The sequence below is a fragment of the Rosa chinensis genome, chromosome 5, assembly GCF_002994745.2.
Source record: "Rosa chinensis cultivar Old Blush chromosome 5, RchiOBHm-V2, whole genome shotgun sequence".
NCBI lineage: Eukaryota > Viridiplantae > Streptophyta > Magnoliopsida > Rosales > Rosaceae > Rosa > Rosa chinensis.
The window spans coordinates 81,917,811-81,944,532 of NC_037092.1; the positions used below are offsets into that span (position 1 = coordinate 81,917,811).

The window sequence follows — 26,722 nt, forward strand, 5'->3', positions numbered from 1 at the left end:
AAGTTGAAACAAGTGTTTGTTTCATGGTTTTCCAAGAAATAGCACCTCCTGCAAGCATGAACACATATCCACAAGTCGACTTCTTAGAGTCTGGATAATTCCCTGCAAAATCCGAGTCTGAGAATCCAATGAGTTTCAGATCCTCCACTTGCCTATAAACTAGCATGTGACTTTTAGTTCTCTGCAGGTATCTCAACACTTTCTTCCCAGCTACCCAATGTTCATGGCCTGGATTAGATTGGAACCTTGATAAAATCCCTACTGCAAAAGACAAGTCCGGCCTAGTGCAGACTTGTGCATACATGAGACTTCCTACAAGTCTGGCATAAGGCTTTGACTCCATATTTTCCTTTTCAACATCACTATTGGGACTTTGCTTCTTGGTTAACTTATCTCCTTTGGACATGGGACCTTCTCCAGCTGCACACTTCTCCATACCAAATCTCTTTAAAACTTTGGTAATATAATTGTGTTGAGACAAACCAAGTAGTCTCTGTGCCCTATCTCTTTTAATCTCAATACCTAGTACATAGGATGCTTCTCCTAAGTCTTTCATGTCAAAATTCTTTGAAAGAAAACTCTTGGTATCTTTAAGCAATTTAATGTTACTGCTAGCCAAAAGTATATCATCCACATAGAGTACCAGAAAAATAAAATTGTTCCCAACTGTCTTCAAATAAACACACTCATCAACAAGATTTTCTGTAAATCCAAAAGTAGAAATCACAGAATCAAATTTCTTGTACCACTGTCTAGAAGCTTGTTTTAGGCCATAAATTGATTTTCTTAATTTGCACACTAAGTTTTCACTTCCAGCTTGTACAAAACCTTCTGGCTGCCTCATATAAATCACTTCATCTAGTTCACCATTCAAGAAAGCTGTTTTAACATCCATCTGGTGCAGCTCCATATCAAAATGAGGCACCAAAGCCATGATTATCCTAAACGAGTCTTTTGTAGAAACTGGAGAAAAAGTCTCAGTAAAATCAATGCCCTCCTTCTGTGTAAAACCTTTGGCAACTAATCTTGCTTTATGTCTCTCTACATTGCCATTTGCATCTCTTTTGGTTTTGAAAACCCATTTACAACCTATAGGCTTCTGGTTGGGGTCAGGTTCAACTAATTCCCAAACTGCATTTTGACTCATGGAATTAATTTCTGCTTCCATTGCTTGTTGCCATTGATGAGATTCATTACTTTCAATGGCCTGATTAAATGTAGTTGGATCATTGTCCTCTGTACAGTCCATTTCAATTTCTGCTTCTTGCAGATAAATAATGTAGTCACTCTCTTCCCCCCCATAAGTTGGTTTTCTTGCTCTCTGTGATCTTCTAGGCAGAGCCACTGGAGGATTTTGAGGTTCAGTTACATGGCCAGTTACTTGACCAGATACAGTTACATGGTCAGTGACATGGGCAGTGACTTGACCAGGCACAGTTACTTGGTCAGTTACATGGGCAGTGACTTGGTCAGTGACATGGTCAGTGACTTGGTCAGTGACTTGGTCAGTGACTCGGTCAGTGACATGGTCAGTTACTTGGCCAGTTACTCGACCAGGGACAGTTACTTGGTCAGTGACATGGTCAGTGACATGACCAGTGACATGAACAGTTACATCTTGTTCTAAAGGCAATACTACACTTATATTCTCATCTGACACAATTTCCTCAAAATCTGAGGTTAAATCCTCAAGATTTGTATTGTGAACTTTTTCACTTAGAAACTTTACTTGATGTGTTTCAAAAATTCTAGGTGAATGATGAGCAGAATATAATTTATAGCCTTTAGATTTATCTGGATAACCTATAAAATAGCAACTAACAGTTTTGGGGTCAAGTTTATTCAAGCTTGGATTATAAATCCTAGCTTCTGCATGACATCCCCAAACATGACAGTGATGAAGACTAGGTTTCCTGCCACACCAAAGCTCAAAAGCAGTATTTTCTATGGCTTTGCTAGGTGTCCTGTTGTAAATATAATTTGCAGTTTTTAAAGCCTCACCCCACAAAAATTTAGGCAAACCAGTTGTACACATCATACATCTAACCATGTTCAAAAGAGTCCTATTCTTTCTCTCTGCAACACCATTCTGTTGTGGATTATAGGGTGTTGTGTATTGAGCTTTAATTCCATTGTCTTGCAAAAACAAGGCAAATGGACCCTTTTGTTGGCCGGATTCAGTGTACTTTCCATAGAACTCTCCCCCTCTATCTGACCTCACTGTTTTGATTTTCTTTTCTAGTTGATTTTCTACCTCAGACTTAAAGATTTGAAAGGCTTTCAATGCTTGTGCCTTTTCTGAAAGTAGATAAATATAACTGTACCTAGAAAAGTCATCAATGAATGTGATAAAATACACATTCCCACAGATAGTTTGATGCCTAAATGGTCCACATATATCAGTGTGTATGAGTTCTAATAAATTTTGGCTTCTATAGGCAGTCTTCTTTCTAGTATTAGTTATTTTTCCCTTAAAGCATTCAACACAGTCTATTAGATCAGAAAAATCAAGTTCATTTAGGATGTTGTTTTTCACCAAAATTTTCAGTCTCTCTTTTGAAACATGGCCGAGTCTTCTATGCCATAAAAATGCAGACTTTTCATTTAGTTTGGTTCTTTTAACACCTGTTAAAGTGCTACTACTGTTTGTGTTATTTTCAACAAGTAAAATTTCTTGTTGAGCCATTGAACAATTTAACTGTAAATAATCATTCATAATAACACCAAAACCAATTTGAATAGAATTTTTAGAAATAAGAATTCCATTACTATCCATAACAAGTCTACAACCAGATTTTACTAAAAGAGAAACCGAAACCAAATTCCTTCTCATGGAAGGTACATAAAAAACATTGTCCAAAACTAACAATTTTCCTAATCCTAAATCGAGCTTTAAGGTTCCAATAGCCTTTACTGCCACTCTCATGCCATTTTCCACACACAGGTTCACTTCATCACTTTTTGGGATTCTCCTCCTTATGAATCCCTGCAAAGAATTAGTAATATGAATAGGTGATCCTGAATCTATCCACCAAGACTGTGGTTCAACATTTATAAGATTAATTTCTAAAGAAAAAACTGTATTAGAAAAAATCTTACCCTTTTTGGCTAACCAATTTTTATAGCCAGTGCAGTCCTTTTTCATGTGTCCTACTCTTTTGCAAAAGTAGCACTTGAACCTAAATGGCCTGTTTTCCCTGGCCACTGCAGCTGTTGAACTCTTAGTTATGGCTTTGATAGGCTTGAGCTTATTCTGGGGCTTTTTCCTTTTAGGCTTCTCAATGAGGTTAATGGTTGTAGCAGGTTCCTTTTCTTCCTTGATCCTAGATTCTTCATCCACACAGATGGATATAAGTTCATCTAGAGTCCAGTTTCCCTTTTGAGAGTTGTAACTGGTCCTAAGATGACTAAAACTGTTAGGCAAGGAATGTAGCGCATAATGCACTACCTGCTCATCCCTAACCCCCATCAAGAGCTCCCTGAGTCTGCTATTTATATTGATCATCTTCATAATATGCTCTCTAACTCCCCCTGAACCCATGTACTTCAAATCATGAAACTCCTTGGTTAGCCTAGCAGCTTCTGCCTTTTCACTTTCTTTAAACTTAGCACCTATGAGTTCCAAAAAATCTGATGCTAGCTCAGGTTCTTCTATACTTCCTCTGACAGTCTTGGACATAGAGGTACGAATGAGGTTCTTAGCCATTCTATTGGATCTATGCCACTTCTTGTAAAGATCAGTTTCCTTCTTAGTGCTCTTTTCAGTTAACTCTTCAGGTTTGTCCTCAGTGAAGCAATAGTCTATGTTCTCATGCATTCCCATATAGTTCTCTACAGAATCTAGCCAAGCTCTATAGTTGGTTCCAGTTAACATCAAGACACTATTCAAGTTCATGTAAGAGTTACCTAAGGAGCAAAACAAAAATTCGTGTGAGTTCTCAATTTGTAAAGTAAATAACTTTAAGTTTTCTGTGTTTTATTTAGCTTTAAGCAACCAAAACAAGAACATACAGAAAACCTAAACAATCCATACTTGCATTCATATCAGTCCATAACCAAAAATAATGTTAAGCAACACTTTTGAGCATAAGCATAACATCCTGGAGTTCTTTATCAATATACCATGTTCAATGAAAACAAGTTATCCAAAGAAATTTATCCACATCTTTAGACAGAAGAAAAATTTCTAAGTATCCGTATTTATTTTCATCAAGCATGCATATTGCTGTTTTGTATTCTAAAATCATACTTGACCACTTCTTTGGAAGATAAAACTGAAGCATAGTTTTAAAACACAAAACACAATTTCAGTTTTGTTATTCAATCAGGTACTTGATTAGTTACCTGACCAGTTACTTGGTCAGTGACCTGGCCAGTTACATGGTCAGTGACTTGACCAGTTACATGGTCAGTGACCTGACCAGTTACTTGGTCAGTGACCCGACCAGTTACATGGTCAGTGACCTGACTAGTTGGTCAGTTACCTGATCATTGTTTTCTGCCAACATCAATGAAGAATGCTTTGTGCATCATAATCACTTATGCCAACAGAAAACCACAAAACCCATGAGCTTTTAACTTTATATTCTACCCAGATTCATCCTTGTAAGAAAATTAAGCTCTCGTATCTGTCAATTTTAATAATGTGTAAAAAATTCTGGGAGATTTTTGTTCTTCATGCAATTTTTACACAATCACAGATACAATACCATATCATCAATCAATTCAACATGCATATTCAAGCATAACCAAAATTGATTTGATTCCAAGAAACCACAGAACAATCAAGAAATTGTAAATTTCATCCGGTCACCATCTACTCTAACCTAACGCACGCCGGGAATGCTACTAGTGTTCTTGAGCACAATCAAAAACTCAATTATCATGCTATGAATCGAAATCAATTTCACAGAAAAACCTGTTTTTGCTTTTTCCCCAATTTGCTGCTAAAAATCACAGCGGAAGCGTGAATTTGATAATTAACCAGATGCAGCAATCGACTTAAGTAACTTACTTTGATCAGTTACATGGTCAGTGACTTGGTCAGTTACTTGACCCGTAAAGCAAAAACCCCTTCCTTTTTTTTTTTTTTTTTTTTTTTGTGTTTGTTTTGCAAAACCCTAAAACGATTTTGATACTTATGAGCCTATGCTCTGATACCAATTGTTAAACCATAATTACATGCTCACAACATATGCACATAAATCATAAAAGGATTAAGGCTTACCTTCAGCAATCATTGACATGGATTCCATCTTATGCTGCAAACACGAACACTGAATATGGCCTTCTGTTACTTACCAACTTGCTTCTCAATGGACAGAACAATATGCAAAACGTCGGTAGTAATCAGGGACCAATTCATCTGTATATATAGGAGACTTAACCCTCAAGAAGCTTCCCATTAAAGCTATCCATATCGGTTTAGGTTTCCTAGTTAGATTCTTAATGTATCACAACTTGTAGCCTTCCTTGTAGACTAAGCAATAGATTACTATCCTTAATGAATTGATACATTATTCATTAAGTCACTAGTATTGATTTACTGTTTGTATCCATGTTAAACTAGGATTGATATTAAGCTAATCATCAATTACTTTATGATGATATGCAGTGGCGGAGCCAGAAATTTAAGTTTACTGGGTCACAAAATAGTTCATAGAGTCCTAACGAAAACGTATATCAAATTTCTATGTCTATATAAAAAAAGCTTTAAAAATTACTTCAATAAGCTATTTAAAAAAAAAAAGTATATAATTGACAAAATAATTGGCTGAGAATTGTTATTGGTGCTAATATAATTTTTTTTAATGATTTGTATTAGACTTGAAAACTATAAGTACAAAGGAAATAGAAATCATTAAGTATAATGTGGAAAAAGTTTAAAAATTAGAGATACTATAATATAATATCGTATATTAGAATATAATATTGTATATATTTTTAATGGATATTAAATTTTTAATGAAAATCTGTGAGTGAAAAAAGAATCTATAAAGAGCCATGTGGGGATCGAACCCATAACACCATAGTGGGAAGACTTGCTTGCTACCAACTGGGCTAGGCAACCTTAATTGTATTTGCTCCCTTAATATGGTATATATCATTTTAACAATCAAAACTGGGGCACGGGACCCAGTAGGCCCCTGCCTCCCTCCGCCCCTGATGATATGTGTTATGTCCATATTTGATCTTACAGAAGAGTGTGGAATTTGCATGGAGGTGAACAACAAAGTTGTGTTGCCTAACTGCAGTCATTCATTGTGTTTGAAGTGTTAAGAGGACGATGATATCTCTATTCTCTACAAGGAACTGTCAAACGAAGAAGTGCAGCAGGGAGATGATGCGGAGACCTTGTGTACGTCCGAGTAGAATAAGAACAAAAAGCACAGCTGAATGAACAAAAACATGCACAAGGCATTACTGGTTGAACAAAAAGAACCGCCTTTATTTGTTTACATACTGTTGCATGCTTATATACCTAGCTCAACCCATTAGTAGATTAATTGAGTTTTGTTTCTAAGTTTTGGTTGACTCATACATAATTGATATTATTATTTTTGGGTCTTCACTATGTAGTTGCCTTGAAATGTTTCGACAAGGTTGTTGGGTCTTGGGAGGGAGTGTGTTCACAAGACTCTTTGCTTGTTTTGACATGCCAACCTAGAGTTCTCCCATGACATCTCTAAAATGTCAAACCCCTATTTCTTGACATTTTCCAATGACACAATCTCACCATCCATGAGTCATGATTTTTAGAATGTGCTTTACTTAATGGACCTCAACAATTTAGACTCGATTTTTTTTCTTGATTTTTCGATATTTTGACTTTGAAGGTCAAATAGTTTGTAGAGGTTGAGTTCTTGTGCTTCAAATGGCGGCACTATTGTATTGTTTTTGGTTGATATTTGCTTTTAAATGCTATGTTTTGCTCTGAAATTACTTGCAAGAAAAGTAGAGTGCCGATCGAGGTAGCTATACCCTACTGGGAAACCCATTCTTTCCTAGAATCAAGGTGCCACGTGGGCTTGAGAGCATTAGTAGGGCAACAAGATCTGAAGAGTAAAAAGATCGAAACCAAACCCATTCTTGAATGTGAAGATGATGCGCAAAAGAGTTGTGCTTTCTTGTCTTCCCTCTACTCATCCTGTTGCTGTTCCCCTCATCAACAATTTCATGGCTTTGTTTCATTCGAGACCGAGACAAACCCATCTAGGAAATCGACCTCGGGGCCCAAAGTCACCAATCTTGAGGATGCCTTGAAGGTGTTCGATGAAATGCTTCACTCCCGTCCTCTGCCTTGTGTTATCCCTTTCACTCAGATCTTGGGTCAACTTGTCACATTGAAACACTATTCTGCACCTATCCCTCTGTTTAAACAAATGCTTCTCTGTGGAATTGTTCCTAATCACTATACTCTCTCTATCATCATCAACTGCTATTGCCATTTGAATCAAATGGGTTTTAGTTTGTCTGTCTTGGGACAATTCTTCAAATTGGGTCTTCAACCAAATGTTATTACCTTCTCCACTCTAATCAACGGCTTTGTTCTCCACAATCAAGTGCCTGAGGCTGCACGAATTTTCACCAAAATGCTGCAGGCAGGTCATTGTAAGCCCAATGTGGTTACTTTTAACACTCTAATAAAGGGCTTTTGCATGATCGGAAACAACAATGCAGCTATTCAGTTACTTGGGAAGATGGAAGAAATAGGATGCGAGCCTGACACAGTTTCCTATAACACCATCATCGACAGTCTTTGTAAGGATACACTAATTGATGAAGCATTCAACCTCTTCTCAGAAATGATTACTAGAGGTATTGCTCCGAACGTTGTTACTTACACCTCTTTGATTCAAGGAGTTTGCGATATAGGCCAGTGGAAACAAGCTACAAGGCTGTTGGATGAAATGTTGAGTAAAGGTATCTTTCCAGATGTAGTCACCTTCAATGTCTTGGTTGATACACTTTGTAAGGAAGGGATGGTTGTGGAAGCCAAAACTGTGGTTGACATGATGGTTCAAAGACATGTTGAACCTACTGTGGTTACATACAGTTCCCTTACGGATGGTTACTGTTTGCGAGGAGAAATGGACGAGGCGAAACAAGTTTTCGATCTAATGGTTAGCAAGGGCTCCATGGTTAATGTTCAGAGTTGTAGCATATTGATAAACGGATATTGTAAGCAGAAAAAGATCGATGAGGCCAATAAGGTTTTTCAGGAAATGACTTGTTGGGAGCTTGTTCCTGATACCATAACTTATAACACTCTTATTGATGGTTTTTACAAAGCAGGGAGAATACAAGATGCAGAAAAGTTGTTCTCTGAGATGCAAACTTGTGGCCAACTTCCAGATGTTCAAACTTACACTATTATACTTGATGCCCTAGTTTGCAACAAACAACTTTCTAAGGCAATAGAATTGCTTAGAGAGATGAAAGACAAGAAGTTGGAACTAAATATTATAGTTTACACTGTTATCATTGAAGGTTTGTTGAAAGCTGGAGAAGTTCAGTCTGCAAAAGATCTCTTCTATAGTTTATCATCAAAAGCAGTTCAACCTGATGTGTGGACATATAGTATAATGATTAGCGGACTTTGCAAAGGAGGCCTATTAAGTGAAGCAGAAAATTTGCTGAGGGGAATGGAACAAAAAGGCTGTTCTCCAAATGATTGTACCTATAACATAATTATCCGAGGTTTTATGAATAACAATGAGATATCAAGGGCTATGGAACTTATTCAAGAAATGCGTGAGAGGGGATTCTCTGCAGATGCATCAACTATGGACTTGATTGTTGATTTATTGTCAAAGGATACAGTAGATCCTGTATTATTAGCATGGCTTAAAGATTCAGTCTGAAGTTATTTGAATATTTGAAATAACTAGGAAATTCGAAACTCCTGCAATCCTGCTCGTTTAGCAACCTTGGATGTTCTGTGAATCCTGTTTGTAAGTCCACCATTGAAACACAATATCAGTTCTTGTTGCACTCCAATTTTGAGCACATTTGTTTTCTATTCCATTGTGTGTGTGTGCGCGAGCGCGCACACGTGATAGACTGAATGTTTAGTTGCTGGCAATAAGAATATCTGCAGAAGTATTTCTCATTCAACTGGTAAGACAAGAAAACTGACATTGCATTCATTTCTCTCTTCTAATTCATCTGTGTTTAATATCTATGTCCTAAAGGGGCAATTGATTTTCACATTTTTGTTTAATTGTGAAGTATGTCCCAGAACCTATGACTTGTACATCAGTTTGCAAAACGAACATCCAAAAACTCTTTATTCAATAAAGGCCTATATTTTTAATTTGAGCATTTTGGGATATTCCCGGATTTATTGCTAATATTAGGCTCTTAGCTAGGAAAGATATGGATAACCCTTACCTTTTGGCAATGTTTCGGTTCCTTGATGATTGCTTCAGGTTTTTTATTATCATCCAGTGCATTTCTACATATTACTCGATCAATGCCTCTGCTTATGTTCAATCGATTATGGAGCTTGTGGAGTATGGTTTGCACAACCATATTTGTAGGCTGGAATGCAGATTTGTGAACGAGAGCAATAATACTTCTGTTCTGCTCTGGTTTATGCCTTTTGTTGAAAAGAATGGAACTGTTGAGCTGAGCATGCTAATTATGTTAGGCAATTGTAAACTTTAGTATGAGTAGTCACTCTGATCTAGAATTTCTAGTCAAGAAAGGAAAAGACTTGCTCGGTTGACTGCTTCATCATCACTGAACTATAATGTGGTTTTATTCTTTAGCAGCAGGCCCCAAATTAGGGATTGGAATAGGGTATTGACTTTCCATTTGTTTCATTTTCTCTAGTTAGGTATTTTGATTCCCTTTGCCAGGGTTTGGCACCTACTGATTTAAGGTCTGCCATCTCTATATATATAGAGTTTTTATATTAAAAATCAATTTTATCTCAATTATCATTTTCATCTTCCTCTCCTCTCATTCTTTCTTTACAAAAATGTTAACAAACGAGCACTTAATTTTCTGCGAATGTCTTTTTCTTGGGCATGTTTCATAATCTTGAAGTCCAATTTTTCAATTTTTAATTCTTCATCTGCGTTTATCTTTACATTCCATCTCCTTCTTAAATGTATTAATTTGTTTGACGTCTGATTTGGCTGTTGCAATGTGGTGGATTGGCAGACTTATCTGGATGGAAAGACGACCATGTCATTTACGAAAGGAGGGCCAGCATCAAAGAATTTTATGGTGAGTCAGGTTCAAAGTAGATAACTTTACTAATGTAGTAATTTATAGTCAAATGCTTAACATTGTAAATTTGGAAGTTCATCTGCAGTAGATGAACTTGTTTGCCCTTGATATGTGTTGTGCTCATATGCTTTTCCATTCACGGACGGGTGATATTTCCTTCTTTGTTGCAACTACGGAAGGGCATCACAGATTTGGAGGACAGGAAACAAAAAGAGGTTTATAATGTCAGATTCAGAAGAAAGGATGAGTTGGAGAGAGGAAAGCTCTCTGAAATTGACATGGAAAGAGCAGAGGAGTGTGGAATTTGGATGGAGGTGAACAACAAAGTTGTGTTGCCTAACTACAGTCATTCATTGTGTTTGAAGTGTTAGAGGACGATGGTATCTCTATTCTCTACAAGGAACTGTCAAACGAAGAAGGATATCTGTGTAGCAAGGAGATGATGCGGAGACCTTGTGTCCGAGTAGAATAAGAACAAAAAGCACAGCTGAGTGAACAAGAACAAAAAGCACAGCTGAATGAACAAGAACACAAAGCATTACTGGTTGAACGAAAAGAACCGCCTCTGTTTACATACTGTTGCATGCTTGAATACCTAGCTCAACCCATTAGCATGAGTGATATTGATGACTAGTAGAATTGAATTCTGTTTCTAAGATTCAGTTGACTCATTCATAATTGATATTATTATTTTTTGGTCTTCACTATGTAGTTGCCTTGAAATGTTTTGACAAGGTTTTTGGGACTTGGGAGGGAGTGTGTTAGACAAGGTCGTGCTCGTTTTGACGTGCCAAGAGTTCCCCACGACATCTTTAAAATGTCAAACCATATCAAAGGCCATATTTCTTATCAATGAATCATGATTTTTAGAATGTACTTCATTTGATGGACCTCAACAATTTAGACTAGATTTTTTTTTTCTTCATTTTTCAATATTTGACTTTGAAAAATCAGAAAGAAAAAAAATCAGATCGAGATTTTTTAGGTCAATCAATAGTAGAATTGCTTAAATATCATGATGTACTGATGGAAAGATTTTAGTGATGAAATAAAATTATATGAGTTTAGATACACATTTATCATGGTCTTGGATAATTTTTTTTTTTTGAGTCTACAAAAAAGTTAGGTCTGATTTTCACGGCATACAACATCTTTATGTGTACTTAGCATCGTTTGGATCACAACTCCACCGACTTACATTATCAAAATTGATAAATGTATAAAAGGAAGATGTTGGGGCTAACATTGAGCTGATAGGTTGAGAAAAGTTTGGCATAACATTTTTACGACAGTAGCTTTGTAGTGACAATATATAGTATACGACGCTCTATAATATTAAAGTCTTGAAATAGATGCTCATAAGAAATATGGGTAGTATGGAGGGAACCTCTTTTTATGCCACAATAAATCATCTGCAGTATTCCTCCAATCTCAGGATACCCTAAATGAGGCATATACCTAAGACAACACCCATAAAACCTATACAATGTTCAGTTGGACCATAGATTAATGCTCTAACAAATAAAGGACCTCTAATCTTCCTCTAGATAAACAGACCCTGTACAAAGTAATTATCATTTGATAATGGACTTTCAATGCTCAAGAGTGGATGAGATAAATTGCCTTCGAGGCTTATGTGCTCATTTGATCAAACCAGTTGAACATATAGAGTACTAGTTCATCATATTGCAAATAGATTTATTACCCTCTTTTCAAATTCTACTTTTTTATTTTTTTTTTCTTTAAAAATAACATGTTATGAGTAGGACAACTAAGATTAAAAACATCTTTTCAAATTCTATTTTATTTACTAAAGAATAACATACTATGAGTAGGACTCTCAGCTAAAATTAATATGTTTGTTTTTTATTATGAGATAAAGTAGGTCTATAGTTTGCTCAATGTAGATAAAAATATAAAACTCATATGTAGTTAGAGTTCCTTATAATTGCAGTTGTATCTGCCTAAGTTTTATCTGTTAAGCCAAGTTTATTGTATCTTGTATATAATTTTATGATTAAGGTCTAGGGGTTCTTTTACAAATGTTTTTGCAAATAAACGTGTGAAGTATAGTCATAAAAAAAAAAGTGTGAAGTATAAGAAATCCAAGAACGTCAAAATGACCCTTTCTTTCCGAGGATTGATCGAGGTGCCTCGTCGGCTAGAGACTAACGGCGTAACTGTTTAGTTAGCAACAAGGTCCGAGAAGTTAAAAGATCAAAACCAAAGACAAAGCTGAGAGCAGAAAACTCAAAGCAATTCTTGAATCTGAAGATGATGCGCAGCCGCAGCACAAGAGGTATGGTTCCTTGTGTTCCCTCTACTCATCTTGTTGCTGTTCCCCTCATCAACAAGTTCATGGCTTTGTTTCATTCGAGAGAAACCCATCTAGGAAATCGACCCAATATTATTGTGAGTAATGTTGAGGATGCCTCCAATGTTGTTCCATCAAATGCTTCACTCGCGTCCTCTGCCTTCTTCTGTTATCCCTTTCAATCAAATGTTGACTCAACTTTCCAAACTCAAACACTATTCAGCAGTCATCTCTTTGAATAGGCAAATGCTTCTGCGTCGAATTGTTCCTAATCACTATACTCTAAACACTATCATCAATTGCTATTGCCATTTGAATCAAATGGGGTTCAGCTTATCTGTCTTGGGTAAACTCTTCAAATTGGGTCTTCAACCAAATGTTATTACCTTCTCCACACTAATCAACGGCTTTGTTCTCCACAATCAAGTGCCTGAGGCTGCACTAATTTTCACCAAAATGCTAGAGGCAGGTCATTGTAAGCCCAGCGTGTTTACTTTCAGCACACTAATTAAGGGCTTTTGCAAGATGGGAAACAATTACTTGGGAAGATGGAAGAAAGAGGATGCGAGCCTAACATAGTTTCATATAGCACCATCATTGACAGTCTTTGCAAGGATACACTAATTGATCAAGCATTGACCCTCTTCTCAGAAATGATTAGTAGAGGTATTGCTCCAAACGTTGTTACTTACACCTCTTTGATTCAAGGAGTTTGCAATATAGGCCAGTGGAAACAAGCTACAAGGTTGCTTGATGAAATGTTGAATAAAGGTATCTTTCCAAATCTCTTCACCTTCAATGTCTTGGTTGATACATTCTGTAAGGAAGGGATGGTTGTGGAAGCCAAAACTGTGGTTGACATGATGATTCAAAGAGGTATTGAGCCTGATACGATTACATACAGTTCCCTTATGGATGGTTACTGTTTGCGAGGAGAAATGGACTAGGCAAAACAAGTCTTTGATCTGATGGTTTCCAAGGGCTCCATCATTGATGTTCATAGTTGTAGCATATTGATTAATGGATATTGCAAGAGTAAAATGATCGATCAGGCTAACAAAATTTTCAAGGAAATGCATCGTATGGAACTTAGTCCTGATACTGTTACTTATAACACTCTTGTTGATGGTCTTTGCAAATTGGGGAGAATACAAGAAGCAGAAAAGCCGTTCTCTCAGATGCAAGTTTGTGGCCTGCTTCCTGATGTTCAAACTTATGCTGTTTTACTTGATGGCCTGTGTAACAACCAGCAACTTTCTACGCCAGTAGAATTGCTTAGAGAGATGGAAGCCAACAGAATGGAACTCAATCTTGTAGTTTATAATGTTGTTATTGAAGGTCTGTGCAAAGCTGGAAAAATTGAATCCGCAATAGTTCTCTTCTCTGGTTTATCATCAAAAGGAGTTCAGCCTGATGTGAGAACATACAATATAATGATTGGTGGACTTTGTCATCAGGGTTTGTTAGTTGAAGCAGAAAAGTTGCTGAGAGAAATGGAAGGGAAGGGCTGTTCTCCAAATGGTTGCACCTATAACATCATTATCCGAGGGTTGTTAAATAACAATAAGACATTATGGGCTTTGGAAGTTATTCAAGAAATGGTTAAGTGGGGTTTCTCTGCAGATGCATCAACTGTGAAATTGATAGTCGGTTTATTGTCCAAGGATGAAGTTGATTTGAACGCTATTAAGCTTAGGTGCGTCAATTACTTCACCGCTCCAAAGTTTTTAATTTCAGTTGCTGTTTTTCATTTCACTTAATTAGATTCAGAATTACATATTGGAATTTAGACTCTCTGTGCTACAATATTGGATTTGCTCCTTCCACTTGCTTAGTTTGTTAGTGGTCTTGGTCTTAGTATTTGCAACTACAGTTATGACTTATGAGTTATGACCCTAGATTTCTTTTAATGGTCTTAAATCTAGGCTGCCACTGTGTAGTTAAGTATATGCTTCTCTGAAGAGAAAGCTTATACCTTGCACTTATTTGGGGCTTTAAATGATGATTTCCAGTTGAGTCTTTTGGTGTGCCATGGCAGCTAGCCACCTTTTTTTCTTGTTTGTTACTGTTTTAGGAAGGCCTTATAGTAGCTTCTCGGTTATCTACTGTCCCAGTTTCTTTGCCGTGAATGACGCAGATTTCTGCTGATAACTGCTTAAAAATTTCAGGTTATTCCTAGTATGTATTTGTGTAGATTCAGAAGTTTGAACAAGTTGGCTGAAACTAACTCTTGGAACTGAACCTGTAAGCTTGCTTGATTGGTAAACTTGAACCTGGCAGGCTGGGGAAGGATTCTTTGGAATTGTATAGAGACCTTTTAGAAGCATATTCAAGTATCATTTTGGGAATGTAACAGAACTTCCCTCTCTAATCCTATATATCCAATCTGACTTACTAACAGCGGGAGGTTCAATCCTTGTCTACATAGTTGACAGCAGGCATTGGAGTAAATTCTTAACCTTTTATAGTAAAAACAGGGTATTGGATGCCTCCAATTACTCATGAACATTATTTAGCATATTGTTGTTTGTTTGCATAGAATGGCTGGTATTATAATGTATCAAGTAGATTAAATTTGTATTGGTGTTGTTCGCAATTGATGTCGTGCTCAGTTTTCATATCCATTCATGTGCCAAGTACTGGGTATTGAGTTATAATACTGATAGTTGTGACTTGTGAGACCCTCGGAATCAGAGCCCTGGCCTTTTATTTAGAGAGAACTGAATCTGATATTTACTTAGACCTGTACCAATCTATACAATTCCTATTAATTACTGAGCTGTTAGATAGCGTGTAGAAAGCTTGACACATTGATGTTTGCATTATTCCCATGTCTCGGTAATCTGTTTGATGTTTACTTCTTCCACCTCATTTCCTGCTTCTGAAGTTTCTGACTTTGCATGTTAAATCTTTCTGTAATTGCATTTAAAATTTTCATATTTGCCTTTTTTGTATGAATCTCCTCTTGTTCCAGTCTAGATTCAAGGTTGAGCTTTTTATGTCTCACCTTGTCTTGCTTTAATTTGGAATAACTTGGTACAGGGAACTGCTTTACAGGAAAATGCCTGCCCCAATGTGGTAGCTGATGGATTCAACATTTGAACTCATGGCATTGCTTTGGATGATGCCCGCAGTTTGATGACTATTTAGATGATGATCATCTGTTGGAACCTGGGAACTGTTTTTTGTACTGGTGTGATCAGTTTCTCAGGTGGTATTGAAGACATGGATGGCTTGGAGTGCCTCGTTTCTGTTATTAGTGTACTTGCTACTTGCTATTTCAGCATGAACTGTGTATTATCATCCATGCTTTTGTTGGTATCTTTTCATCATTTCAGAAACTCATTCCCGGGCACCCAACAGCTAAACATTTTGCTCTTTTGTTTCTCTGACTTCTTTTATTCATTTCACTTGTTTCTTTCCTTTTCCAAGTCCAGGCGAACTGGAGGCGTAATAACACTATACTCTCACATCAAGATGATCACCACAGCAGCCTAAGTAATGCGGATGCACATAGGCAATCTTGACCCAAAAGAACTATCTGGAATTCTTTCCCACAAGAGGAGACAACTCGTGCACTGTCTCAATATGTAGTACAAGAAACCAGTTCTTTGTTGTTATATGTTAGCTTCAGACTTCACCCAAACCACACACTTAAATTGTACACCACACCACTCCTTCAGAAAGCACATGTGATCTATTGTCTAGTAGTAGCTAGGTCTTTATCAGTTGTTGACTTGTTGTATAAATAGCATCCTACTGTAATCAATCTTCAATCAAGCAATTCCATTTCTCTTCAAGGCGATGTCAAAAATGGAACAAGGTCGCTCCTGGAGGTGCGATCACACTTGGCCCTGGATTTGGATGAGCCTAAACTTCCCAAAGCAATTAGGAGATTTCATTGCCTGGAGCCTCGATTTGGGAATAGGAAGAAATCAATTCTGAAACTATACGTTTGGTTCTCTTCTCTTTATCAGTCACTCTGCTTCTGAAATTACTTCCTGGTGTTGAACTTTGGTTGAAGCGAATTCGAACAAGCTAGTGCGCAGTGGCTGTATGACCATGTTTTGTCTCTACACATCCTGACTTTGACATCTGATCTTGCTCACTCCTCTTGTATTCAATTATCATGTTTAAAACAAAGCTCCAGGACAACAATTAGACAAGCCTTAACTGTTTTGGCATATTTGTATCGGATATCGCTTGTGGTATAATATTTGCAACAAAATAAATTTTTGTAAGAAATTTATAATACAACCACTACTTCCCCCCCCCCCCCCCCCCCCCCAACTAAAAAATTATTGTGTAAACAATTTTTTTTTTTTTTTGAGGAGAAAATGAATTACAATAAGAAACCCCTTGGACAACCAAGGTTAATAGAATCTAAAAGCAGGGTGGAGGAGGCCGCATCTGGAATGGAACCGACCCAAATCTTGGGATTAGAAAGATTATGACCAGTCGAAGTGATGGCATCAGCAACGAAATTGGCCTCGCGGAAGATATGGGAGAAGGAAATGACCTCAAATTTCGTAGCAAGCCAGATTATGTCAGAGATCAAAGATCTGATTCTCCAAGGCGTGGCACAAACTCGATTAATACAGTTGATGATGAGGAGTGAGTCACCCTCAACTTGAATTCTTTTGATGTTTTGACAAAGAGCCTGGATGAGGACCATCTTTAAGAGCACAGCCCTCAGCAGTAGGTACTGAAGTGACACCAATCTTACGGGTACCAGCTAGGATAGGCCTCCAATTAGAATCCCTGATGATGAAGCCCGCAGTAGCACTATTTTGACCTTTCACTGAACCATCAAAGTTGAGTTTAAAGAGGCCAGCTGGAGGGGGTTTCCAAGTGACAGTACCGGTTGACGCAGATCCTGTCTTTGGAGCTAACTGATTGTTTCTTCTATAGTTGGACCCAATGGAGGCAGCAGAGAGAGTGATGTTATTTGGGGAAGCAAGATAATTGTTGAAAATTAAGTTGTTTCTTGCCCCCCAAATCTGCCCACATAATAAAATACAATCTTCAATAGTGGTAGCTGATTCCTTGTCAAATAGGTGGAGGACCCAGTCAGAGAGATCAGAGAAACTTGCTTGGGTAGGAATATTGGGAACCATACTCCAAATTCCGCCTGTAAAAGAACAGGAGTGGAAAAGATGGTTGTTGTCTTCCAAACCTGTTCCACAAAAAGATTTGTGTAAACAATTTTGATATCAAACATATTTGCTAATTTGCAGACAGATCACAGATGTAGGCTTTACCATGCGTATAACACATGTAGAAAAAACTAGTTCTTGAGATTAAAAAGAAGGGCTCTTAACCATTTATCTAATTTGGGCCCAACAAATGTCCACTTACTCTATTAAAAGATTTGTGTGCCCACTTATCCAAGTTAAATGTAAAAAGACAAGTTTGCCTTTTAAATAATTAAAAAGTCATTGGAGACTTTGTCTGAATCTAGTCACCGGTCACCCGAGGTTTCAAAAGAGGCCGCTGGAGACTTTTATTAACCCTCAATAAATTTTTATAAAGTTTATTGGGGGTAATAAAATGTTTACTGGGTTTTATGGGGAGAGGGGGGGGGGGGGGGGGGGGGGAATTAAATGTTTACTGGGTATTATTGGGGGGTATAATAAAAAATTTAATTTATTAGGGAGCAATAAAATGTTTACTGAGTATTATTGGGAGGCAATAAAGTTTATTTGGGGGTAGTAAAATGTTTATTAGGTATTATTAGGGGCAAATTTTTTTTGAGCTCTTGACCATCTACCCAATTTGGGCCCAACAAATGCCCACTTACTCCACTAAAAGATTTGTGTGCCCACTTACTCAATTTAAATGTAAAAAGATAAGTTTGCCCTTTAAATAATTAAAAAGTCATTGGTGACTTCGCCGGAATTAGGCCACCAGTCGCCGGAGACTTTTAGTACCCCTATAAAGTTTAATAGGGGCAATAAAATGTTTACTAGGTATATTTTTTTTTTTGGGAGGGGGGCAATAAAAGTCTATTAGGGAGCAATAAAATGCTTATTGGGTATTATTGGGGGGCAATAAAAAATCTATTGGGGGACAATAAAATGTTTACCGGGTATTATTGGGGGGCAATAAAAAGTCTATTAAGGGCAATAGAATGTTTACCGGGTATTATTGTGGGGCAATAAAAATTCTATTAGGAATGGGGGGCAATAAAAAGTCTATTAGGGGCAATAGAATGTTTACCGGGTATTATTGAGGGGCAATAAAAAGTTTATTAGGGGACAATAAAATGTTTATTGTGTATTATTGGCGGACAATAAAGTTTATAAGGGGTAATAAAATGTTTATTGAGTATTATTGGGAGGCAAATTTTTTTTTAGTCTCTTGACCATTTACTCAATTTAAATGTTAAAAGACAAGTTTTTCATTTAAATAATTAAAAAGTTATTGGAGATTTCGCCGGAATCTAGCCACCTGTCGTCAGAGGTTTCCAAAGAGGCCGCTGGAGACTTTTACTACTCCCCAATAAATTTTTATAAAGTTTAATAGGGGGCAATAAAATGTTTACTGTATATTATTAGGGGGCAATGAAAAGTCTATTAGGAGACAATAAAATAGGACGCCGGTCACCGGTTCGTAGGTTGCAAGAAGTTTGCAAAGAGGTTATCAGAGACTTTTATTACCTCCCAATAAATTTTTATTGGGGGGCGACAAAAAGTTTATTAAGCGTTATTGGGGGGTAATAAAAAGTTTATTGGGGGGAAATAAATCCGGACACCGGTCGCCGGTGACGGGATTCCGGCGGCCGGTCACCAGAGTCCCGTGAAGTTTCTCTCTATGTGACGAAGGGAGAAAGGGTAAAATTGTCCTAAAAGTAAACAAAAATTTAATAAAAAATAATTTAATTGGGTATTAGAGCAAAAAAATATGTAATTTATTGAATAAGTGAGAAATCTTATAAGATATTTGAGTAAATAAAATTAGTATAACTCAAATTTGAGTAAATTGACATTTTCCCAAAAATGAATCGCTATACATAGATTTGTGGCAATAAGAGGAAGGTTGAAAGATGTCTAATACACGTTTTGGCCAGCCAACCATCTTATTTTAAGGGCACAATGCATGACTCATAACTAATAAATGCTCGCAATGCATACCGATCTAAGATTATCGATTCAGGCAAAACAATTTCGCGACTTTCGAAATTTTTAGTTTTCGTATTGTAAAGATGAACTCGTACGCCATTGGCCATGTTGCTCACTTTTAAGAGCATAACATCGCCTCCGGTATGGACGCTGCCTAAAAAAACCTTTTTTATCTCTCTCCAATGAACGGGAAAGCTTATAGTCTCCTTAACCCATTCTAGATTTTTGTAGTCCTTCAAAATCCTCAACTCCATCGTTTGCGTACGGACATATGCCACACCTACACATCCATTTAGTTCAATAATGTCACCAATGTAGTGGTCCGTAATGTTATCACTAGGAAGAATGATAGATCTGAATCTCTCGTCTCTTACATCGAAAGCTACTAAAATAGTCCTCTCCAGTTCATCAGAGGGCGATAGTCGAACCCTGTCCACCCAATGTAAGGCCCCCTGGACGCACACGCTTCCGTTCTCAAAGTGGCAATTAAGAAGCTTTAGCGGGAGAGCATCATCATTGTCTACCTCTAAGAGCCTCCATGAAGAAGTAACACTGCTGCTGGAACCCATGGCCAACGTGATAATATTGAACACTATCGTACGTCTAGGCCTTTCGTTCCAAAACCTTTGGACTTGGAGAATTTTATATTCGTTCGTAACAGGACAGAATCCTAAGTGGTGTGAAACGTCGACACATCGTCCGGTAGGAGGGGAAGGCTGGGGAATAGTAATGGAATCTCGAGTGCTAGGATTAAATACGCGAATGGCGCGGTCAGGCTCACGCTCACCGTTCTGCGATGACATATAACAAAAGTGAAGGCAGATCAAGCCATTGGTGCGCTGTACTTCGTAGAGATCACTTCGAGTTGGTGCGGCAGTTTTAGAAGGTCGGTGGCTACAGCCTGTGATAGATCATTACTAGTACTTGTTTGGTGGCTGATTTGGACTGACAGCAAGTGTTGGTGGGCTCCGGATCTGTCCCAAACAGCGAAGAGGACTCTAGTCATCTGCTTGTTAGGGCACTGCTGGTAGTTTCGGTGGGCTGTGACCAGTGGCGGAGCCAGGATTTATAACTTGGGGGGGTTCAAAATAAGAAGTAAAAAAAAAAAAACCAACACTAAATAAAGTTAAGCATTCGACGTATATTGTGTAATCTCATTAAGAAAATAAACCATATATACATATACATAATGTAGATGTATACAAAACATTAAAGTCCTTTTAACACTTAAGGTTCATGCAACGTCCATTCTTTATACATTTTTGATTTGTTTCCTATATAGATTTAATCTCACTAATCGAATTCTTTTAAATTTTAGTAAATACTTAATGAAAAGTATTTTTTGGTAAGTACATAATTATCAGATTTAATTAACATTTATATCTCTTGTATTACAATATACTTTTGAGTTTTAGATTTATGTATTTAATATATAATTATAATTTGTTACTACATAAGAAGACTGAAGGGGGGGTCCAATTGGGTAAGATTGTGCAAGGTATATATGATTTCATTGAAATCATTCATTAATTAGCTTATCAGCTTAAGTCTTAGGGGGGGTCTGAACCCCTGCAGACCGAATAGTGGTTCCGCCACTGGCTGTGACAAAGGAAGGGTTGCGGAAGAGAGAAGACCATGGCTTACTTACACATCTGAAGCGCATCAGGGACTTGGCTGGTAGCCTTGGGAGTATTTCTGAGCATATGATTTCGCTTGGGAGCTCTGAAACTGAATCCTCACCAACGTCTTCCATGTAACTTAATATTGAGAATAAAGAACTGCCCTGCATGTCAAAATAACTAATGGTCAATCAGAAGACCAATGCTTCATGAGTTGCAATGCATATGCTATATATAGACTGTACCGGTCGTTAGGCATTCATAATAGAAATCTAAGGAATTAATTAGTTTCCTTCCTGTATGGTTTCTTTAGTCATTAGGGTTTCCTTGTTATTCTTAGATTAGGAATAAGCTAGGCTCTTATAGTACATTTATCCTTGAATTTTCTAAAGTTAAATAATATAATGGCTAAAACGTAATTACATAGAGCTAGTCTTCTTCTAGCTTCTCTGTCTCCGGATTGTTCCTTCACCTTTATAGGATTAGGGTGGCCGTTTGTGACGGTTTATATATCTCTCTCTAGCTATAGGACAAAAACGTTTTTCTTGACATAAATTAGGTAGAAGAAAATCACGCAACCCATTAAATCGAACATGTTTGAGCCTAAAAGCAATTTTGGCAGAATCCTTTAGTGGGTTCGAGCCAGCGGGCCGATACCTGCGGCCCAAAAATAAAACCACTCGGGTTTGGGTTGTAGCTTCGCCCATTCCGTGTTTCATAAGGAGACGAAACCTTATTGAAATCGAGTAGTAGAGACTAAACAGGAAACTTCAATTAAGAATCCTTCTGAGGCAAGGAGCAGTCGAAACCCTAAGGTATAAATACAGGGTTAAGCGGCGAAATTAAGGACCTCTCTTAAATCAACTGATCCCAGCGATTACAAAGCCTCCCTGGAGCAAACCCTCAACCTCGTTGAAACCCGGTGACCGCCCGCCAGTCCTAGTCTCCTCGCGAGCCGACTGTCAGCATCACCAGATCAACCCGGCGACCGTGCTTCCAGTCCTAGTCTCCTCGCGAGCCGACTGCCAGTACTACTGCCATCGACACAACCAGCGAAGCAAGGGTAACGCCCTCGCAACCCAGCGAAGCTAAAGTCACGCTTTAGCAAAACCCGTGCTTTCTCCAACTTCCCAGTGATTGCTCTGCTCAGCCCCCAACGTTGAGTATCGATTTTGGTGACCAAAGAGATCACAACTGAAGTCCTTATCCGTAAGGCAGAAGTCCTTTTCCGAAAGGCTAGAGAAGAACCCTGTGACGAGGTTGGTGCTCTCCTCGTCCACAGCGCTTGAAGAAGAAGTCAGGTCAAGGGACTACCCCAACGATTGCACCCCGCGGTGCTGGCACGCCTGCGCAATCACTCGCTCAAAAGAGACAGTTTGCACACCAACTGGTTTTGGAGCCAAACAGAACACACAGTCCTTTTTGGCTAAGGACGTCCTTACCTTAGCTTCGGAACGGATTTTCAGTTTTTGACTACTTTTCTATCACATATTCACATTTTAACCGTTCAGTTTTTAGGTCATAATATATAGATTACTTTTGCAAATTTTCAGCCAAATTGATAATCGTTAAGGTATTGAACTCGATTAAACCAATGAAAGAATAGAATCTGTCGAACCGGAACCATTCGTATTCATTACTGTAAATTGCAGTTTTGAATGCCTTAACGATCATCAATTTGGCTGAAATTTTGCAAAGATAATCTATACTGTCACGCCCCTGATTTTTAACATAAATAAAAATCGATATATAATCTCATAATTATACATGCGTGATCGTTCAGCCATCAATACAAAATACCTGAAAACTTTTTCCCTTTTAAACCAAGTACATACTGATACCCTGAACCCTCAAAGTTAATATACACTCACTCCACAGAGTTATATATTACACAAGCTTACGAATTAAATTGTCAACAGCAAAATAAAACGTAAATGCTCCTCAGAGCTTACTACAACGGAAGTCTTTATAACGGTAAAGTCACAAAATTGACTTCCTACAGTAAATGCTACCAGCACGCCACCTCAGGTTCAACTACGATTTCCCTGACCTGCAGGATTAACCCCTACACCATTTGAATGGTGTACCGGGTTACCACACAACAAACCCTGTAAGCTTTTGCAAGCCAGTATGAGTAACTCAAAACCACACATGCACAACTTGCCCAACGAGGAAACTCATCAACTCGTAAAAGGGAACACACACCCTGTTTTTCCAAAACACACATTCTTTTCCCAAAAGAAAGAAATACAAGTCACCCCGTGACCAAAAGCATAATAATTGAAACTCTGACAATTAAATATGATACACAAGTCCTCCCAAGACATTTAAAAGAAAGAATCCCCGAAACTCCCTTTTAAAACACATTCTCAAATCAACACAAGTCACCCCGTGACAAAATCATAATAATTGAAACTCTGACAATTAAATATGATACACAAGTCCTCCCAGGACATTTAAAAGAAAGAATCCTCGAAACTCCCTTTTAAAACACATTCTCAAATCAACACAAGTCGCCCGTGACAAAATCATAATAATTGAAACTCTGACAATTAAATATGATACACAAGTCCTCACAGGACATTTAAAAGAAAGAATCCCCGAAACTCCCTTTTAAAACACGTACTCATGAGCATCAGATAGCTCCCCGCTACCCCCCATGATGTACCATGGCAACAGACTAGAGCTCTAACTGATCTTATCCACAAGCCCGACCAAAGGCGTGGAGTCTCGATATATATGCCTGAGGTCACTCCTAGCAACCCCGAATCCTCGGACCTCCCCGGTCGTCAGATCAAAACCTTTCAAAACGATCACTCAAGACCAAAAGTTACTCAACTCACAAAAGGAGATGTCACCCCGTGACCTCCAATCATCAGACCTCCCCGGTTGTCAAATCAAAACATTAAGCAAGTCGCTCTAGACCCAAAATGTAAATCAAATCAAAAGGAGAGATCACCACTTGTGACTCCCAGATCTTCTAACCCCCGACCATTATATCAAAACATTAAGCAACTCACACCAAATCTTGACACTTTTCAAACAATAGGAATTCCCAATTCCTAAAACAACGTTTCCTGAAAAGTCAAGCCTCAAAACAATAGAATGAAACCCATCAATATCTATTGCTTAATTTACCCATCAACCTATAAGAATACACATATTTCACGTAAATATATATATATATATATATATATATATATATATACGTGGTCATTCGCTCAGGAATGCCACTAATACCAACTATAGTTTGCAGTTAACTAAATAACTCTCAAAACAATAATGGTAACTCCATTCGTAAATGAACGTTGTGAGATTACTCACCTTGAAACTCCTGCTACGTCTTCAATATAGAACAAAGCAGCCAACCCACCAAATAACCATCCAAAATACTTCGTCAAGTACCTATTCACATACGGTTCAACTTAGTAACGATTCACATTTGATTTAAGTCTGAAACCCCTGTTTTGAACTAAAATCCCCAAAGTGGCGCCAATCGAGGAAAAACCACATCCGAGACCTCCCAAAGTCTCCGGAATACTTCTACGATCGATATGTCCAAATCACAAGTCGATCGGAAGCTCGAATCCTCACGGATCGAATAAATCGACCGGTATGAAACTGTAAAAATCATAACAATTCCATACAAACTCCAAAATTTGCATATTATATATCGAAACGCTCGTATCAACGAGTAGAATATATATAATACCAAAAACAGTTCCCTACATGGCCGGAAAGCCACCAGAACACCGCCACAGGCGGTGCACGCTGACCAAAACTCAATATTTCACAAAACTCCCAACATCAAAGCTGTTCATCTAAGCATGCTTGTGAATTTTCATAACTAGCTCGAAGTCAGAAAATAAGCATAAAGGGTTGAAAACTACCTCACAAGCTTTGGATTATTGCTTAATCTGAGTTGAACCGATTTCCACGTAAATCGATCCAAACAAACACCACATATCAATCAGGGAGCTTTCTCTGAACTCAACCAAGTAAGCATGAAGCCACGAAGTCGCCGAAGTTGCTTTTTCCGGTCGGGTCCGAAAACACCAACTGCGCCGCCTTGCTGAGCTGTACATGGTGGATATCGCCGCTAGAGGATGCCACATAGACGACCAGACGGAGGAGACGAACCAGCTGACCAAGTTTCACGGCCAGAGATCGCCAGAAACCTCCTGAAAAGTCGAGTCGGGTCGCCGGCTTTAGGTCGGGTTAGGCGGAAAACTTTGATTCTGAAGGTGTCGACTGAGAGAGAAAAGATATTTCCGGAAATGGAAATATGAAATTATGAATGAATTTTTTGATTTTCTCTATTTATACTAAATCGGAAACTTCTTCCGATAGCCATAACTTTCTCATACGAATTCCGATTTCCGCATTCCATATGTCCACGAACTCGTATCGATACGCTCTACGACTTTTGTGAAGGAAGTTTTCAGAGAATCTTAACGTATCAAAAGTCAACCTTGAAACGCCCCTAAATCCACTCTTTTCAAATGAAAATTCATCCGAAACACTTCCGTTCCGTCCACGAGCCACGAAACCGTCCAATAACTATAAAATTAATTCCAGAAAATTCTCGGAAAATAATTATGAATTTCTGGGGTATGACATATACATTAGGACCTAAGAACTGAACGGTTAAGATTTGAATATGTGATCGAAAAGTAGTCAAAAACTGGAAATCCATTCCTAAGGCTAAGGTAAGGACGTTTTTAGCCAAGAAGGACTATATATATATATATATATATATATATATATATATATATATATAATCGAGATAGATTCAGAAAGTGACGTATGGTGCCATTATTGGACAGACGCCGACATGTGCTATTTGTGGGAAGGATTTTGCACTCGAAGAAGTGATGGTTACTCGCATGTGCCATGGTCACACTGTATCATGGAGATTGCATTGTCCACTGGTTTCACATTAATCATTTATGTGTGTTGGTATAGGTTTTATCAATTTATTGTATATTGACATTTCTAATACAAAATCTAGAGTTTTAGGTCTAAGTTAGAAGTGTGCCAATTATTAGAGTGAAGTCCTAGTTAAATGAAAAGAAAGTTCAATGACCCAACTGACTCTCTAGGTTACTTCATAGGTAATGCGTTGCATTTCATAAAACCCTTAGTCTAAATGCATACTGAGATTGAAGATTGTGTTGCAATCCTAGCAGAGTTTGTGTTGCTAAAAATTAAGCTACCACTACTAGAATTATGCCCTCAGACATCGGCCAAAAACCGATGAGAAAAAAAATCTCGACCGATGTCTTAGTGGGTGATGAGAAAGATCCGGAAAATCCAGACATCAGTTTTTAGCCGATGTCTAGTATCAGTATACACATTGGTTACCCATTATAAATCGATGTAAATATGTTTAAATTATAACAAAATTGTATGTATAACTATTTAAACCC

General features: G+C 37.8%; 3 protein-coding genes across 6 annotated transcripts; all 3 read left to right on the forward strand.

The window, feature by feature from the left end:
* The first annotated feature begins 6,737 nt into the window (after positions 1-6,737).
* Positions 6,738-11,069, forward strand: LOC112164243 (putative pentatricopeptide repeat-containing protein At1g12700, mitochondrial). Of its 3 annotated transcripts, none has more exons than XM_024300467.2 (2): positions 6,738-10,236; positions 10,325-11,069. In XM_024300467.2, exon 1 carries the CDS (start codon positions 6,924-6,926, stop codon positions 8,862-8,864), a length of 1,941 nt encoding a protein of 646 aa, XP_024156235.1. In that variant the 5' UTR covers positions 6,738-6,923; the 3' UTR covers positions 8,865-10,236; positions 10,325-11,069. The 3 variants fall into 3 exon arrangements, with proteins under 3 accessions (XP_024156235.1, XP_040361574.1, XP_040361575.1); XM_040505640.1 differs by having other exon boundaries at positions 10,419-11,069; XM_040505641.1 differs by having other exon boundaries at positions 10,429-11,069.
* A 1,315-nt stretch (positions 11,070-12,384) lies between these two features.
* Positions 12,385-16,715, forward strand: LOC112167618 (pentatricopeptide repeat-containing protein At3g22470, mitochondrial). Of its 2 annotated transcripts, none has more exons than XM_024304660.2 (2): positions 12,385-14,249; positions 15,596-16,715. In XM_024304660.2, the coding sequence occupies exons 1-2, from the start codon at positions 13,522-13,524 to the stop codon at positions 15,633-15,635; spliced, it is 768 nt and encodes a 255-aa protein (XP_024160428.1). In that variant the 5' UTR covers positions 12,385-13,521; the 3' UTR covers positions 15,636-16,715. The 2 variants fall into 2 exon arrangements, with proteins under 2 accessions (XP_024160428.1, XP_040361502.1); XM_040505568.1 differs by having other exon boundaries at positions 15,611-16,715.
* LOC112164244 (pentatricopeptide repeat-containing protein At1g63400) lies at positions 13,102-13,500 on the forward strand. Its single transcript, XM_024300468.1, has one exon. The coding sequence runs from the start codon at positions 13,102-13,104 to the stop codon at positions 13,498-13,500; it is 399 nt and encodes a 132-aa protein (XP_024156236.1).
* Positions 16,716-26,722: the final 10,007 nt, after the last annotated feature.